Source organism: Dryas octopetala, chromosome 2 (assembly GCF_963921425.1).
Source record: "Dryas octopetala chromosome 2, drDryOcto1.1, whole genome shotgun sequence".
NCBI lineage: Eukaryota > Viridiplantae > Streptophyta > Magnoliopsida > Rosales > Rosaceae > Dryas > Dryas octopetala.
In genome coordinates this window covers 26784336-26797458 of record NC_141367.1, presented here as the reverse complement: position 1 = coordinate 26797458, position 13123 = coordinate 26784336, and the positions used below count along the sequence as shown (strand labels likewise).

Below are 13123 nucleotides of genomic sequence, written 5' to 3'. Positions count from 1 at the left end.
ATCACAAATTTCAATGTGTCAAAACACTTCATTACAAAGTGTATATAATGTCATGCATATTTATGCCGGAAATAAAACACCTAATTTCAATTTAGAGTATATCACCAACAGAAAACAGACAAATAAAACAAAAGAGCATAAAACAGAGGAGATGCAAAAGATTTGCATGAAACAAAGAAAAACCTTCATAGACCAAATTTTAGAGGAGCTCTAGCTAGGATTCAACTTAGCTATAAAACCCTAAATAAGCAACTTGAGTACTGTAACGATAACATTTGAAATAAGAGAAGTGAAGAACAATGTCAGGATGAACATGTTTTGGGCTGTAGGGCTGGGAACCAGAGAAGAAATCCTAACTGCTTTAGATGATACAGGACCATGAACAATTACAGCATCAAACCACCTCCCATTTCACCCATAATTTTCTCCACTTTAATCAACATATCTGGAATAACAGGGGAGAGAGAAAGAACTAGAACCAAATTAGCATTTCAAGTAATAGGATAGACTGTAGTGCTTAATCAATTTCAGATAAATCTGGTGTTCTTCAAATTGTTAGTGTGTATATATTTATACATATACACACACAGCAAACTTAAGTAGCAATCTACAAGTAGGAACAAGCAAGCTCCAACCTCAGTATGAAAATGGCATATGCATTTTTACTAACACAATGAACAAAGTTGTTTGCATTGAGGAAGGAACAGAAACAGATATGGCACATCAGGCATAAGTTTGCAACATGATCTTAATTTTCAGAACATAACTAATCTTAAAAGGATTCATCAGAAATAAATATATAAAATATTCATAGGGCTTACCTTGGAAGGAAGAATCTTCCATATATCTCTGCAAGATAACAAACATTTATGTTCATATATCAGCAGTTCTGAAGAGCATCAGTAAATCTTGTATGCAAATACACTGTTTACAAAAGCATTGCAATAAATCCATGTAATACTAATAGGCACCAAAGAACCATTACGATATTCTTCTGACCAAGACCATCAAATTAAGGGGTTAGAAAAGATACCGCGATTTGGGATTTGAGATCGGCTTCCAATGGTACATTTGATTGTGCTGCCACTACATCATCCAATCAAGGAAAATGGTTCATCACATGGAATAAGAAATTTTTTTCCTGTTTACTTCTATGGTGTCCAATCTACCTTGTAGATTATCAAAAATAGTAATAATAATAGTCATAATCTACCTTGTTCAACAACAGGGTGACAGTTGCTCAGCAATGAGGTGAAACTTGGAGGCAAAGCTGCAAAGTTGCTCTGAAAGTTATGAATAGGTGTGATTCCTGGAGTATGTGAGTATTGACCAGCTTCATTTTTCAAGCTTGGTGACATTTGAGGAATATAGGCCTGAGCAGGAATAGGTGTAATTTTCGGGATAGATGAGTATTGCTCAGCTTCATTTTTCAAGCTTGGTGATATTTGAGAAATATAGGCATGACCAGGAATAGGTGTGAATTGGGTGTGTGAGTATTGGTCAGCTTCATTTTTGAAGCTTGGTGACATTTGAGGAATATAGGCGTGACCACGAATAGGTGTGATTTCTTGGGTACGTGAATATTGCTCAGCTTCATTTTTTAAGCTTGGTGACATTTGAGGAATATCGGCCTGAACAGGAGTCATGGTAGTCAAGTCCTTGCAAGTCCTGAAAACAAACAAAACACTATCACTACTTCTCTTCCACATGTTTATTGACAACACATATCTCCTGCAAGGGGGAAAATGTAGTATATTAGTGTAGAGCAGGTTTTGTTTTTACCCATTGAGGGGTCTATTAGAAGACATGAACTCAGATTGTGATGAAATTTCAGATCCAAAGTCAGTATTAAGAGGTTCAATATCCCTCCCTTCCTTGAAGATATCCTGAAAAACGAACAAATCATAACACCACCATTGCAAGAGAAAGAAACACTGTTCCCTTTTTCTTTCATGAAATCTATATTATAATAACACACTTTACATTGTTGGTAGTAATGGCCTCACCTTTAAAGCATTCATGAATTTCTCCGCTTCTTGGGCTGACAAAAATCGCAAAGCAAATTTCTGGATCTGCAACAAAGATGTAACACAATGACATGATGAGTTTTGAATAATGTCGTCCCACCTAGCCTAAAATGACCAATACTGCCTATCACACACAAAGCTAAAAATATGTATTTTCTAAGAAACAAAACAAGAACATTATGCAGCTTGCCTCGCCCAAACTGTCTCTGTAGCTGATAAACACGGCTCTGGTACCCCTGGCAGGAAATCCAGAGATGCATGAAACCTGAGGCCAGACAAAGTGTAGCTTGGAAACATAGTGCTCCTCCTGAAACATGTTAAATTGTAAGAATTCAAAGAGTTGTAAATGAAATACACAACTTTCTAGCACTGAGAAAATGGGAAAAAAAGAAAGTTCTGTCTAGAAACAATCCAAAGCTCAGCAATGCACCAAACAACAGAATGAAATTCATGATGGCCTAAGTTGAACATATTAAATAAGCCAGAACAAGCCCTCCTAAAACAAGTTTATCAAAATTAACTGTGTATCCAAGCATTTTATATATTTAGAATTAATAACTAATTAAGAAATCAGTAAATCACAACATTCCACAAACTTTTCTATCTTCCATAATATTAGCTTGGGAGGGGAAAATTGCGCTTATCAGAGATTTCAAGGCCTTAATTCAATGCCAATTTCCAATTGCCAAAAGGAAAATTCAAGCATGAGTTCAAAGCAAATAAACAGAAATCGAAGAGCTCAACAGTGGACGTCTGTCGAGTACCTTCCCTACAAAGTTGCCACTCTTCAAAAACGACGTCGCATAAGTTATGTCAGGCAGAATTCACAACCAAAGCTCGCTCAGTAATGCTTCCATAACCAGGAAGAATGAAATTCAGGCCAGAATTAACTGGCACGGTGTCCGTACAGTTCTCGACTAAATCGATCAGAAAAATACTTGGAATAATATAGAAAAATAAAATCAAAGGAATCCATGAAACATATTTGTAGAAGGCTATAAACATTTAACTCGAGAACAAGTTGTCTTACTACTCACGCCATTTAAATTTAAAATAATTCTCAGCGCCGTTTGGTCACCGCGAAAATGTACTAAGTAGGTACTAGAAATTCAATCCGTGCTAATTCGATTTCACTTTCTTTTGGTTTTCTCAGCAACCAAACTGAATCAAAAGTTGAATAACTCGGATCCTCTCGGAACTCAAAAGAAAAGTTCAAAAACAGCAAATCAGCAAACGAGAAGGTTCCAGAGTAGGACTAAGTTACTAACCTGAATCTTGCCACTGAAACAGACAGTGAGGATGACATCGGAGTTGGAGTGATCGTGAGCGAGTTGGAGCATAGCTGGAGAAGAGGAAGAGATCCAATTGCCGAGTGGCCGTCGATTTCTGACCTTGGGAGGCAGAGGAACGAGATCGGGGCACGTGGAGGTGAACGGAGGGTAGCCGAATAAGCGAGAGAACTGGATCTCCCACCGCTCTGTAATGGCGCTCACTGCAGCCACCGTCGCCGGCGGCTTCTGTGTGCGTTGGCTTGGTATCACGGCCAGCTGTGAGCCCGCCATTTCTTTCAGACTCTTTGTTTTGCGCTTCTTCTTTCGGACTTCTTGGGTTTGGGCCATGCACTCCATTGGAACGAATTTCAAACGGCGGGCAATCAATGAATTTATAGCCTGGCAGGTGTGTCGGTCTGAGTGGTCTATTGCTAGACCGGGTCGCCACGTTGGCACATTTTACTATTTTAATATTCTTGCACAGTTCTCTTGTGTAAAGCTCTACTAGTCTACTATTATTATTATTATTTTTTTTTTAAACTCCACTATTTTCTCAAGCTTACTTGAGGTAAAATCAACCATTTTATTACTTTAGCTGTTTAGCACGAGACTTTTCTTCTTTTAATATCACGCATGAATTAAATTTTTAGAAAATTAGGATTAAATATTAAATTTCAATAATTTTTTGATATAGCATGAAGATCATATAATATTTCAATTGAACTACCAAATTTAAATGTAATTTTTTAGATTAGGTCACAAATATGTTGGCCCCTTTGATTTGAACCTTTTTCATTTGACATTTTTATCTTTTGGCCCACATATGATGAGTATTAGTTAAAATTTATAAAATTTTGACAAAATTGTCCTTGAAGCTTTTATATTATCTTAAAAATTTACTAATGTAGTCTTAACTTCACATTTAGTTGTGACGACACTCACAACTTTAAATTTAGTTGTGACTGAACAACAGTCACATCTAAGTTGTGAGACAGTCACAGTTAAGTTGTGACTTAATTGAATTTTTTTTTAGAAAAATTATACTACAATATAATATAAATAGAGGTTAAAACAATATATTTACTCAAAATAATATATAGTATAGTGGTGTGAGTTGTTTATTTCAATTTACCAAGACAGTCACAGTTAAATTGTGACTGGATTGATTTTTTTTGTTAATACAATATAGTATAAATTAATGTAATATTTGTGATATAATATTTTTTTTTATTATAGTGGCATGTGATGAAATTTTTATAAATTCTAATACCTTTTATTTTATTAATTTGTTAGATTTTTTAACTAGTATCTAATCCAAAATGCTATTTAATTTTAGTACTTAAACTAAAAAATTATTAAAATTTAGTAGTTAAAATCAATAGACCTTTAAATCTTTTATGGTATTGCTATTTTCAGTAAATTTGAAAAACAAGTTTTTTCTTATTTTCAGCTTAGAATTTTAGAGGAATGCAGTTCTCGTGTCTTTTTGCTTTTTCTCTTCTCATATCTATCTCATGGATGTAGTCTCATGAGTACAACTGTAAATTAATTAAGTAATAAATAATTTAGTTATTTAATTATTATCAAATAAAAAGATAATATTGATATAAGAAAAAAGAAGAATCCAATTATGATAATACATTGTGAAATGGAGAATTTTTGTAGCCAAGGGCCCAAGATTAAAATTAGGTCCAGAAAAAAAAAACTAAATGCTTTATTTAAAAAAAAAAAACAATACCCATGCTTATATTTCTAAAATTTCTTTAAAAATTGCTATTAAATTTGACTAATTTTCAAAATTTCCGTTTATTTCAGAGAAAAAACAAAAGGTTCTGTTATAATTCGATACATATTTTATCTACAAAGTAAAAACTACTAGAAGTCTTAAAAAACGCAGCTTTCAACATAGAACCGCTTAAAATGGATATAGCGTGCATCGGAAGCATCAATAACCAACCACGCTGTCACCAGTTTTGCGATCTCCCAGAAGCAGCAGCAGCAGCTCAAGAAGAAGAAGGAAGAAAACACAGCAGAGAAAATCAAATCAACCATGAAAGCCCTTCTCCATCCAGAACCGTTTTCGTTCACCTCCATATCTTCCTTTTGCACTGCCAAACCTCGAAACCTCACTCTCTTCCACACCCAAACATTCCTCAAGCTCCCTGCAAATAACGGCGACCATTCCACCGGACGTAAACTATCTTTGACAGCCCGAGCCACATTGGACTCGGTCAAGATCGACCAATCAGGACTCTCAGGTCCCGATATCCGAAACCCGACTATCTCTTCGTCGTATCGGAGCTCAAATCTGCCGAAGCCGAATCAGACGGTGCTGGAAGCTCAGGCTAGGGTTTGCACCGGTCCCACCCAGACCAAACCTCTCGGCGAGGACCAGGCTTTCAAGGTCCTCGACACCATTTACAGATCACTCAAGGGAGAGCTAAACGACGATGAGGACCAAGTCTCCAAGGCACAGCTGGGCGCGTTCTTCGCGGCGATGACGATCCGCGCGAATGCGTTTCCCGAAGCGACGCAATGGAGCGAAGGCGAGAAGAAAGCAATGAACGCATTCTGGCCGCTTCTCGTTCGATCGCTGCCGCCAGACGTGGTGTTCATAGCCGACCCGGAAGGGTCGCTGATGTGCGTGGGAAGCTCAATTGGGCCCCAATTCGTCGGGAACGGCACGAGCGAGATGAGATTGGTCGGTGCCCTCCGGGAGGTCCTCGCCGGCGGCCACCTTGGCTACGAAGAAGTTCAAGGTGTTTTGCGAGATGTTCTTCCATTGGTATCAATCGGAGATGGGACGTCCACAGGAGTAAGTGAATCGTTGCTTTCGGCATTGTTAATAGGTCAGCGTATGAACAGAGAAACAGACCGTGAATTGAAAGCTTACTGCCTTGCATTTGATGATGAACTTGGTAATTAGAATTCTAGTCTTCTTATTATATCCATGTGGCTCTGTAATTTTCTTTTGGTTTGATTTTATTTGTGTGTTGGTTAATAAGGTCCTACTCCAATTGCTGATGTTAAGTCGCTCACTCACTATGGTGAACCTTATGACGGAAATACGCGTTTCTTTAGGAGTACTTTATTTGTTGCCGCGGTTCGATCCTGTTATGCTGAATCTTCATTGCTTCATGGAGTGGAATGGATGCCACCTAAGGTCAGCTTTTTTAGCTTTTCTCAACTCATTGACTGGAAAGTGGAAACTAATAAGGCCAAGTGATAACGTTTTTTGTTGTCCAGGGAGGTGTTACTGAAGAACAAATGCTCAAGTTCATGGGAGCAAACACAAGCTTAACCCCATTGCAGGCGAAAATACTCCTTGAGGTCTCTGTGGTTTCCATATATTTTTTTGCGTGCTTACTCATTCCTTTTTTTAATAATGTATTTTGAGTTGTGAACTTGTGATTGATTTGTTTAACACTTTAACTTGTTATTTCAGGATGAAGAGGTTGGTTTTGCCTATATAAGTCAACGTGAAGCCCGCCCGTCTCTGTGTGAATCTCTAGCCAATATTCTGGCATACTCTGGCTAGTATGTGTACTCTTATCAGGATGAAACTGATAACAACATCTATATGATTTTGGCAGGTATTCATTAATTAAGTTGAGGGAGCATATTAAGAAGCGCCCGCCATTGGCAACAACTGAAAAGGTTCAGCAATTTGTGAAGGTCTGTCATATCCCTATTTGCTTTATATTCCTTAAAAAAAAGTCAAACGAAAACCTTGACGGACATTTTGATGCAGAGAAATCTAGTATGTGCAAAAATTTGGAATCTACACAAGATAGGATGTATCTAGAGTACTTTTTCACCTACTATGAAATTGATATATCTACTTTGATTTCTGAAATGTTAGTAGGCATCAATAATATACCATCGTAATATGATGCGTACATGGCATATCTCTGTCTTGATTAAAGTGACAAGTACCCAGCATTGGTATGTGAATTTTGGCTGCACTATACAGAACGTGAAATATGTATTGTTTTCTCAACAGGCCCGGGGGAAGGAAGCAATTGTTGCTGGGTTTTATCATGAAGGTTATGTGGAGCCACTCTTAATGCTTATGAAAAGAAGAGGTGTTCATTCTGGCTTGGTAGTGAAGGTTGGAACTTTGCCAATTATGCAATTTAAGTGGGAGATCCTTTCAAAAATTATACTTAAATTAACCTATTTGTGTTATGAATTTTAAGAATATTTATAAAAATTAGTTCAATATTTCAATATCATCTGAGTAATTCAAATAACTAAAATCTGACTTTACTGTTACTGAAGGGTGAGGAAGGAGCCCTCTCGATGACAACGAGATTGCGCTCAGTAAATTCGTCAAAAGGACTTCATGTAAACTACTGTTCAGGGTTCCGCTCACTGAGCATGGCATCTGCTTGTGAAGTTGATGGTTTGTTCTCAAAGTCACCTTATGCTCTTTTGTTCATTTTCTCAAATGGTTGTAATTTCTAGTTTTAAGTTATGTAATTATGTTTGTAGCTGTATCAAATGTTTAGATTTTTGCATCAATTTCCTTGCATTGAAACTGAAGCCTGAAAGTTTGGTTGCAGGGGTGTCACGTCAGAGTTTTAATCTAGAGGTTAATGCCAAAGACTATGGTTTTGAACCCACAGATACGCCAAGAACTGATAGATCGGTAGAGTTCCTGAAAACTACCCCGATCCTGTCCCTTCCCTCTTTTTGTGTGTGTGTGTGTATATAAAGTCCTGCGGGACACAAATAGGATAGTGTAGTGTAGTGGTGTTGATTAGTTCTAATTCGTATGCATGAACTCTTTCTCTCAGTTTTTTGTCCCTCTCCTTTTTATCAAGTCAGGGTTTCTTTGACAAGTAATTACTTTTTTTGCGAGTTTAGGTCTCGAAGAATATAGAGTTGGGCTTAACAGCACTTCGTGGTCAGAAGGGACCAGCTTATGATCGAATAGTCTTGAATGCTGGGTTGGTTGATCACTTGCTCGGGTGTGATGGTGCAGAAGACATATCCTTGGCCCTGGATAGAGCCAGGGAGGCTATTGACAGTGGCGGGGCTCTGAAAAGGCTCTTGAATTACATAAAGGTATCTAACGAAGTGAGATATAGTCCCGCCTTTTGAGTTTAATAGACATAAGTAGACGTGAAAAAAGAGGAGCAGAGGAGGGAAATGCTTTAGCATTTCTCCAACTACAGGTAGGCTAAATTTTGTTCTTTTTTTCTCTCATTATTCACGTATACTTGGTTTTCATGTAATTTACTGATAACCATGATACCTTTGTTCCGCATAGCTTCTACAGCAGGTGGCATGTTACATGCTTCGTTTTTGTGTGTGTACCTAATAGGCTCATACCCATTGAATGTAAAATAAACTGCGCAGTTGCGTATCTCAGTTACTGAGTTGAGAATGTTTTTTTTTTTTTTGGCACATTTGGCTCATTTAGCGTTATGCAGAAGCCACCTTCTGCTTTTTTTATTTTTTATTGTTTTTTTTTTTCAAGTTGAAGAAATAAAGTACAATTTTTACGAATTAGCTTTAAAATATTTTTAATATGATTGGGCGTAATGAGTAAATATAAGATTTTTAAAAGTATGATGCGTGTTACGAGTAATTGGATGACTGAACAAATGCTTGGGTATATGTATAGATTATAGAATACCATATATGATACATGCATGGGGGAGCTCTTGACCCAATTTAAGATCGAGACTCAAGTTAAAAGCCCATCAGAAATAGAGTTCTGCCACGAGGGCCATGATTGAGACTGCAGCTCCAGTAGCAGGGACTGAGAGCTACCAACAATGGATAGATTTGCTCTATTTGCTCACAGTAACCACGATAGTAGAATCGATCACTACTTTAGCATACTTCAACCCAGTTTAGCAACGATGCTGCAAGTCACCCACAATCACAAAAGAAGCCCCAATTCCAATTCTTCCATGACAACACTGATCCTATTCTGCTAGATTCATCCTCTGCAGAAACCATCAACATTTAGCTTACACTATCCTTAGGAGAAGGATACAAGGCCAAGAACGCATTCACACCAATATAGGAGCAATTACTAATGAGTAGTGATACAAGATGAAGGTGAAATTCCTTCTCTTGCATTGCGCATATGAAGATGTAAAACATAGAAACAAGTTCTTTCTTACAATTACTCCGCAAAGAAAACTCAATACACTTAGACTGTAAACAATGTTAGGCTAGCCTCTCTTCACAATGGTTTTTCACGCTTGTTTTACTCCTAGAGCTAGATTCTAGAATATACCTGACAGAGTGAACTAGCAAACTAGCATTCGGATATTAAGTGTTTATTGTTAACAAAGTACTTTGGTCATCATAACTCCTGCAAGAAGTGAAAAATTCTATGCCGCATCATTATTCTCAAATCCTCATACTTTCTCTATGCCTGATGACTCCAAAATCCATTGAACACTATTATAGGAAGAAAGAGGTGAGAGAAGAAAATAATAAAACCAAGAGAAAGCACTTTTATTTAATGCTCCTAAGTTTCTCTTATATTTGAAGAGTAGTTGCTATGGAACCAGCAAGGCTAAGAACTTCAAATGGTGGATTGTGCAACACATCTCTCACTGTCGTTGGACACGAGTCTGTAATCCAGAAGTAGGTCAGCGCACCCTCAGGGTTCCCTGCTTGGAACAAGAAAGAGTACTTAGAGAGTTACAATCAAGTAACAAATAGTAGTGATTTCTTTTTTCTGTTAGATTATATAACACAAGGAAAGTTAACTGCAGATCAAAAGAGTAAAAAGCAATAGAACTTCAGAGGCAAAGGTAAATAGAGCGTGTAATACCTCCATTATCTTTTCGAAAGCGTTCCCATGATCTATTAGGAAAAATCCCATGTGTTACATAAGCACTGATTTTTGCTGCTCCATGGGCGGCTAAAACTTTCTAAAACAAGATGAGAATGTAATATAGCATTTCAGATTACTTATCAACAAATCGAAAAACCTTTTTCCTCTGTCAAAATGAACCTAAAGCAGGAGTAAGTAGCAAGAAACAACAAGCAGAATTAGTCAAATGTCCATCTATTGGGCAAAGAAAGTTAGTTTCATGACCTTATGGACATTTTTTTCCCAAGTGTTGACCATGTTGATTATCTGAATTAAATAATTCATTTTGCTATGACCAAAACTATAGGGATAAACAGTTGAGCGCAAGGCAGCCACAGCATTCATCCACACTTTGTTTTTTAGGTTAGTAATATGAGGCAAAGGCAAGAAGTTCACTCAGGATTTGGATACCTGGCATTCAATCAGGGTGCCACCAGATTGAACCAAATCATCTACAATCACAACATGCCGTCCTTTAGGGTCTCCCTCTTTAATACGTACAATTCGATGGTCGCCTTCCCGAACTTTCGCACAAACAATCTGCATTGCAATTGTTTGACATGATATGCAGTCAGCGAGAAACATAATTAAAGCAAGCCTTCATGAAGTAAATGTACGGCCCATGAAAATGTCAGCGAAGGAGATGACACAACAGAGTTGAAAAAACACTGTCTAGCTGCACCTCTTACACAGAACTATAAGATTTAAGATGGAATCTTAAGGCTGGTGGTATAAGAAGCTAGAGTATGCAAGTCAATGATCATCCTATTATATAACTATGAGAAGCGGTGCACAGGGTTTACCAATCCTTTGAGTCAAAATAATTAGATATAAATCAAATTGCTAAATCAGTTTCAATTATCATCATAAGTTCATAACTGAGGTTAATAGGATCTCAATAACACAAGAAATAACAAACAAAAAGAAAATAACATAAATGGCATGCTTATGCTGTTTTGAAGACTAAGTTTAAAAGAGGAAAAAAAAAGGAAAACATAAAATTAAAATACCGTTGGGAAATGCTGTAGCTGCTTATGGAATCGCTTCCAAGCACCATCATCAGGAAAAGCAATGGATATCTGAAATGTGAAGACAATCAGAACAGAATATCAGACTTAAAAATGCTTTGAAATTAATTACTCTTATGAACGTCTAAATTCCAGGACTCGAGACACAGAAGAAGGGGGCAAAAAGAACTTTACATTGTCAGAATCAGGAAGCTGTTGGAGCCTACTTTTGAGCAAAGGGATCCCACTCTCAAAGCATGGTAAGATATTATCACCAAAGTAAAATCTCTCCTAAACATGCAACAAAGAATGAAATTAAAAAATTGGTGATGACTAAGCAAAGTTGTATGTTAATGTGGTAGTGACTAGAGACCTGCAAAGCATGGATATCATAGATGACTAAGCTAGTAGGACCTCCCATTGAAATGGGTATATTTGACAAGGCCCTGGCAAGGGTGAAAGCGGTGGCAACATCTCCCTCATCCTCCATACGCTCCGAAGTCCCCGTAGGAAAAAAGGGAAGGACGAGCGTGAATGAGGAGATGAACAACTTGGGCAATGCATAGATGACAGAGAGCTGCTCAAAAATCACTGCTGGGGAACTAAACGAGGCCAGAAAGGCCACGTGGTGCCCGCGAATGCCGTGAGCATTGGGTATGAATATGTTGGGAAACCCATCATCAAATTTCCTAAAATTTACAAAATTGAATACAAGATTTCAGAAACAATAGAGCTAATGCAAAAATTGAAAAATTAAAAAACGATAGTCTGTCAATGCAAATGCCAAATGGGCACTGGTAAGGGTAACCCAGAGCTCACCTCCAGGTGATGCTACGGAGCTCAATGGAGTCAGACTCGGCGGCGACTTTCTGAGCGAGCGCCTTGGTCTCGGCGCAGTAGAAAAGGCACACCTTCTTCGCTTTTTTCACGGCCAATTCGGAAGCCATTTGCACCTGAGGTTCTGAAGCGTTGTGAAAGAGGTGAATTGGAGGATCGGGCTCGATGGTACAATTGTGCGTGTTCTCAAAGCTCTTGATCTCGCACCTGATGCTGTTGTTGTTGTTCTGCTGCTTCTTCTTCTTGGTAGAAATTTTGATAACAAAAGCCGCGGAAGAGGGTATCGGAGATTTCAGTGTTTGGGTGAAGTTAGGGTTTTGGTATGAAGACGGAAGAGCTCGAGTGGCCGCCATGTGGCGGTCACTGCGTTTCTTCTACAGTTCTAGCCTTGCTAAGTGCCGTGTCTGTTGCTACTTGCTAGTATGCTACCACCAACGAGAAACGAAGGCTTTCAGTTTTGATGTCCCACCTCCTTTAAAACGGGTGGCCGCTTGCTCATATAAATTTGGTCAAATTACGTTTGTTTTTTTTTTTGGGTCAAAAGTCTAGCAAATTACAATTTAGTACCTCAACTTTATATATTATTTGAAAACTTGCAAAAAAATACCTCAACTTTCATTTTGTGTCAAAATAATACCTCCGTTAGTTTTTCTGTCAAAATAGCAGGGGTATTTTCGTCTTTTCCTTAAATTTAAAAAATAATAATTTTTTTTAAATAAAAAAAATTAAAAAATAATAAATAAAAAAAAATTAAAAAAAAAATTATTTTAAAATAATTAAAATTAAAAAAAAAATTAAATTTTGTTCCCTTTCCCCCCCCCGCCTCCGCCCCCGCCCCACCCCCACCCCTCCCTACCCCTCCCCTCCCCAACCAGCCTCTCCCTTCCCTTCCCCAGCCAGCCCCCACCCTCCCTTCCCCTCCCCTCCCCAGCCCGCCCCCCCTCCCTGCCCTCCCCTCCTCCCCAGCCCACCCCCACCCACTCCCCCTCTCTCTGCCCGACCCACCCCTCCCCCCACCCCAGTCGCGTCGCACCCCTCCCCCAGCCCCAACCCCGTCGCACACCCCTGCCCCTCCGCCCAGCCCCGTCGCACCCCCCAGCCCCAACCCCCGTCGCACATCCAGCCCCCGCCCCCCCC

At 38.5% G+C, this 13123-nt stretch overlaps 3 protein-coding genes across 4 annotated transcripts; 1 reads left to right on the top strand and 2 right to left on the bottom strand.

The window, feature by feature from the left end:
- Window positions 1–46: 46 nt before the first annotated feature.
- On the bottom strand, window positions 47–3646 carry LOC147294919 (poor homologous synapsis 1). Its single transcript, XM_086233563.1, has 8 exons — window positions 3296–3646; window positions 2218–2334; window positions 2007–2072; window positions 1783–1886; window positions 1214–1668; window positions 1034–1086; window positions 822–849; window positions 47–445 (listed from the first exon to the last, which is right to left on the bottom strand). The coding sequence occupies exons 1-8, from the start codon at window positions 3644–3646 to the stop codon at window positions 387–389; spliced, it is 1233 nt and encodes a 410-aa protein (XP_086089689.1). The 3' UTR covers window positions 47–386.
- Window positions 3647–5215: 1569 nt separating this feature from the next.
- LOC147294918 (anthranilate phosphoribosyltransferase) lies at window positions 5216–8694 on the top strand. The gene is made up of 9 exons (XM_086232331.1): window positions 5216–6216; window positions 6304–6461; window positions 6545–6628; window positions 6744–6796; window positions 6892–6973; window positions 7302–7409; window positions 7580–7703; window positions 7864–7949; window positions 8168–8694. Exons 1-9 carry the CDS (start codon window positions 5349–5351, stop codon window positions 8402–8404), a joined length of 1800 nt encoding a protein of 599 aa, XP_086088457.1. The 5' UTR covers window positions 5216–5348; the 3' UTR covers window positions 8405–8694.
- A 714-nt stretch (window positions 8695–9408) lies between these two features.
- PRS3 (phosphoribosyl pyrophosphate (PRPP) synthase 3) lies at window positions 9409–12398 on the bottom strand. 2 transcript variants are annotated; one of them, XM_086232334.1, is made up of 7 exons: window positions 11969–12398; window positions 11523–11838; window positions 11345–11440; window positions 11153–11221; window positions 10554–10682; window positions 10101–10200; window positions 9409–9936 (listed from the first exon to the last, which is right to left on the bottom strand). In XM_086232334.1, the coding sequence occupies exons 1-7, from the start codon at window positions 12337–12339 to the stop codon at window positions 9803–9805; spliced, it is 1215 nt and encodes a 404-aa protein (XP_086088460.1). In that variant the 5' UTR covers window positions 12340–12398; the 3' UTR covers window positions 9409–9802. The 2 variants fall into 2 exon arrangements, 1 of the variants encoding a protein (XP_086088460.1); XR_015120384.1 differs by having other exon boundaries at window positions 9887–9936; window positions 10101–10283.
- Between the last annotated feature and the right edge of the window lie 725 nt (window positions 12399–13123).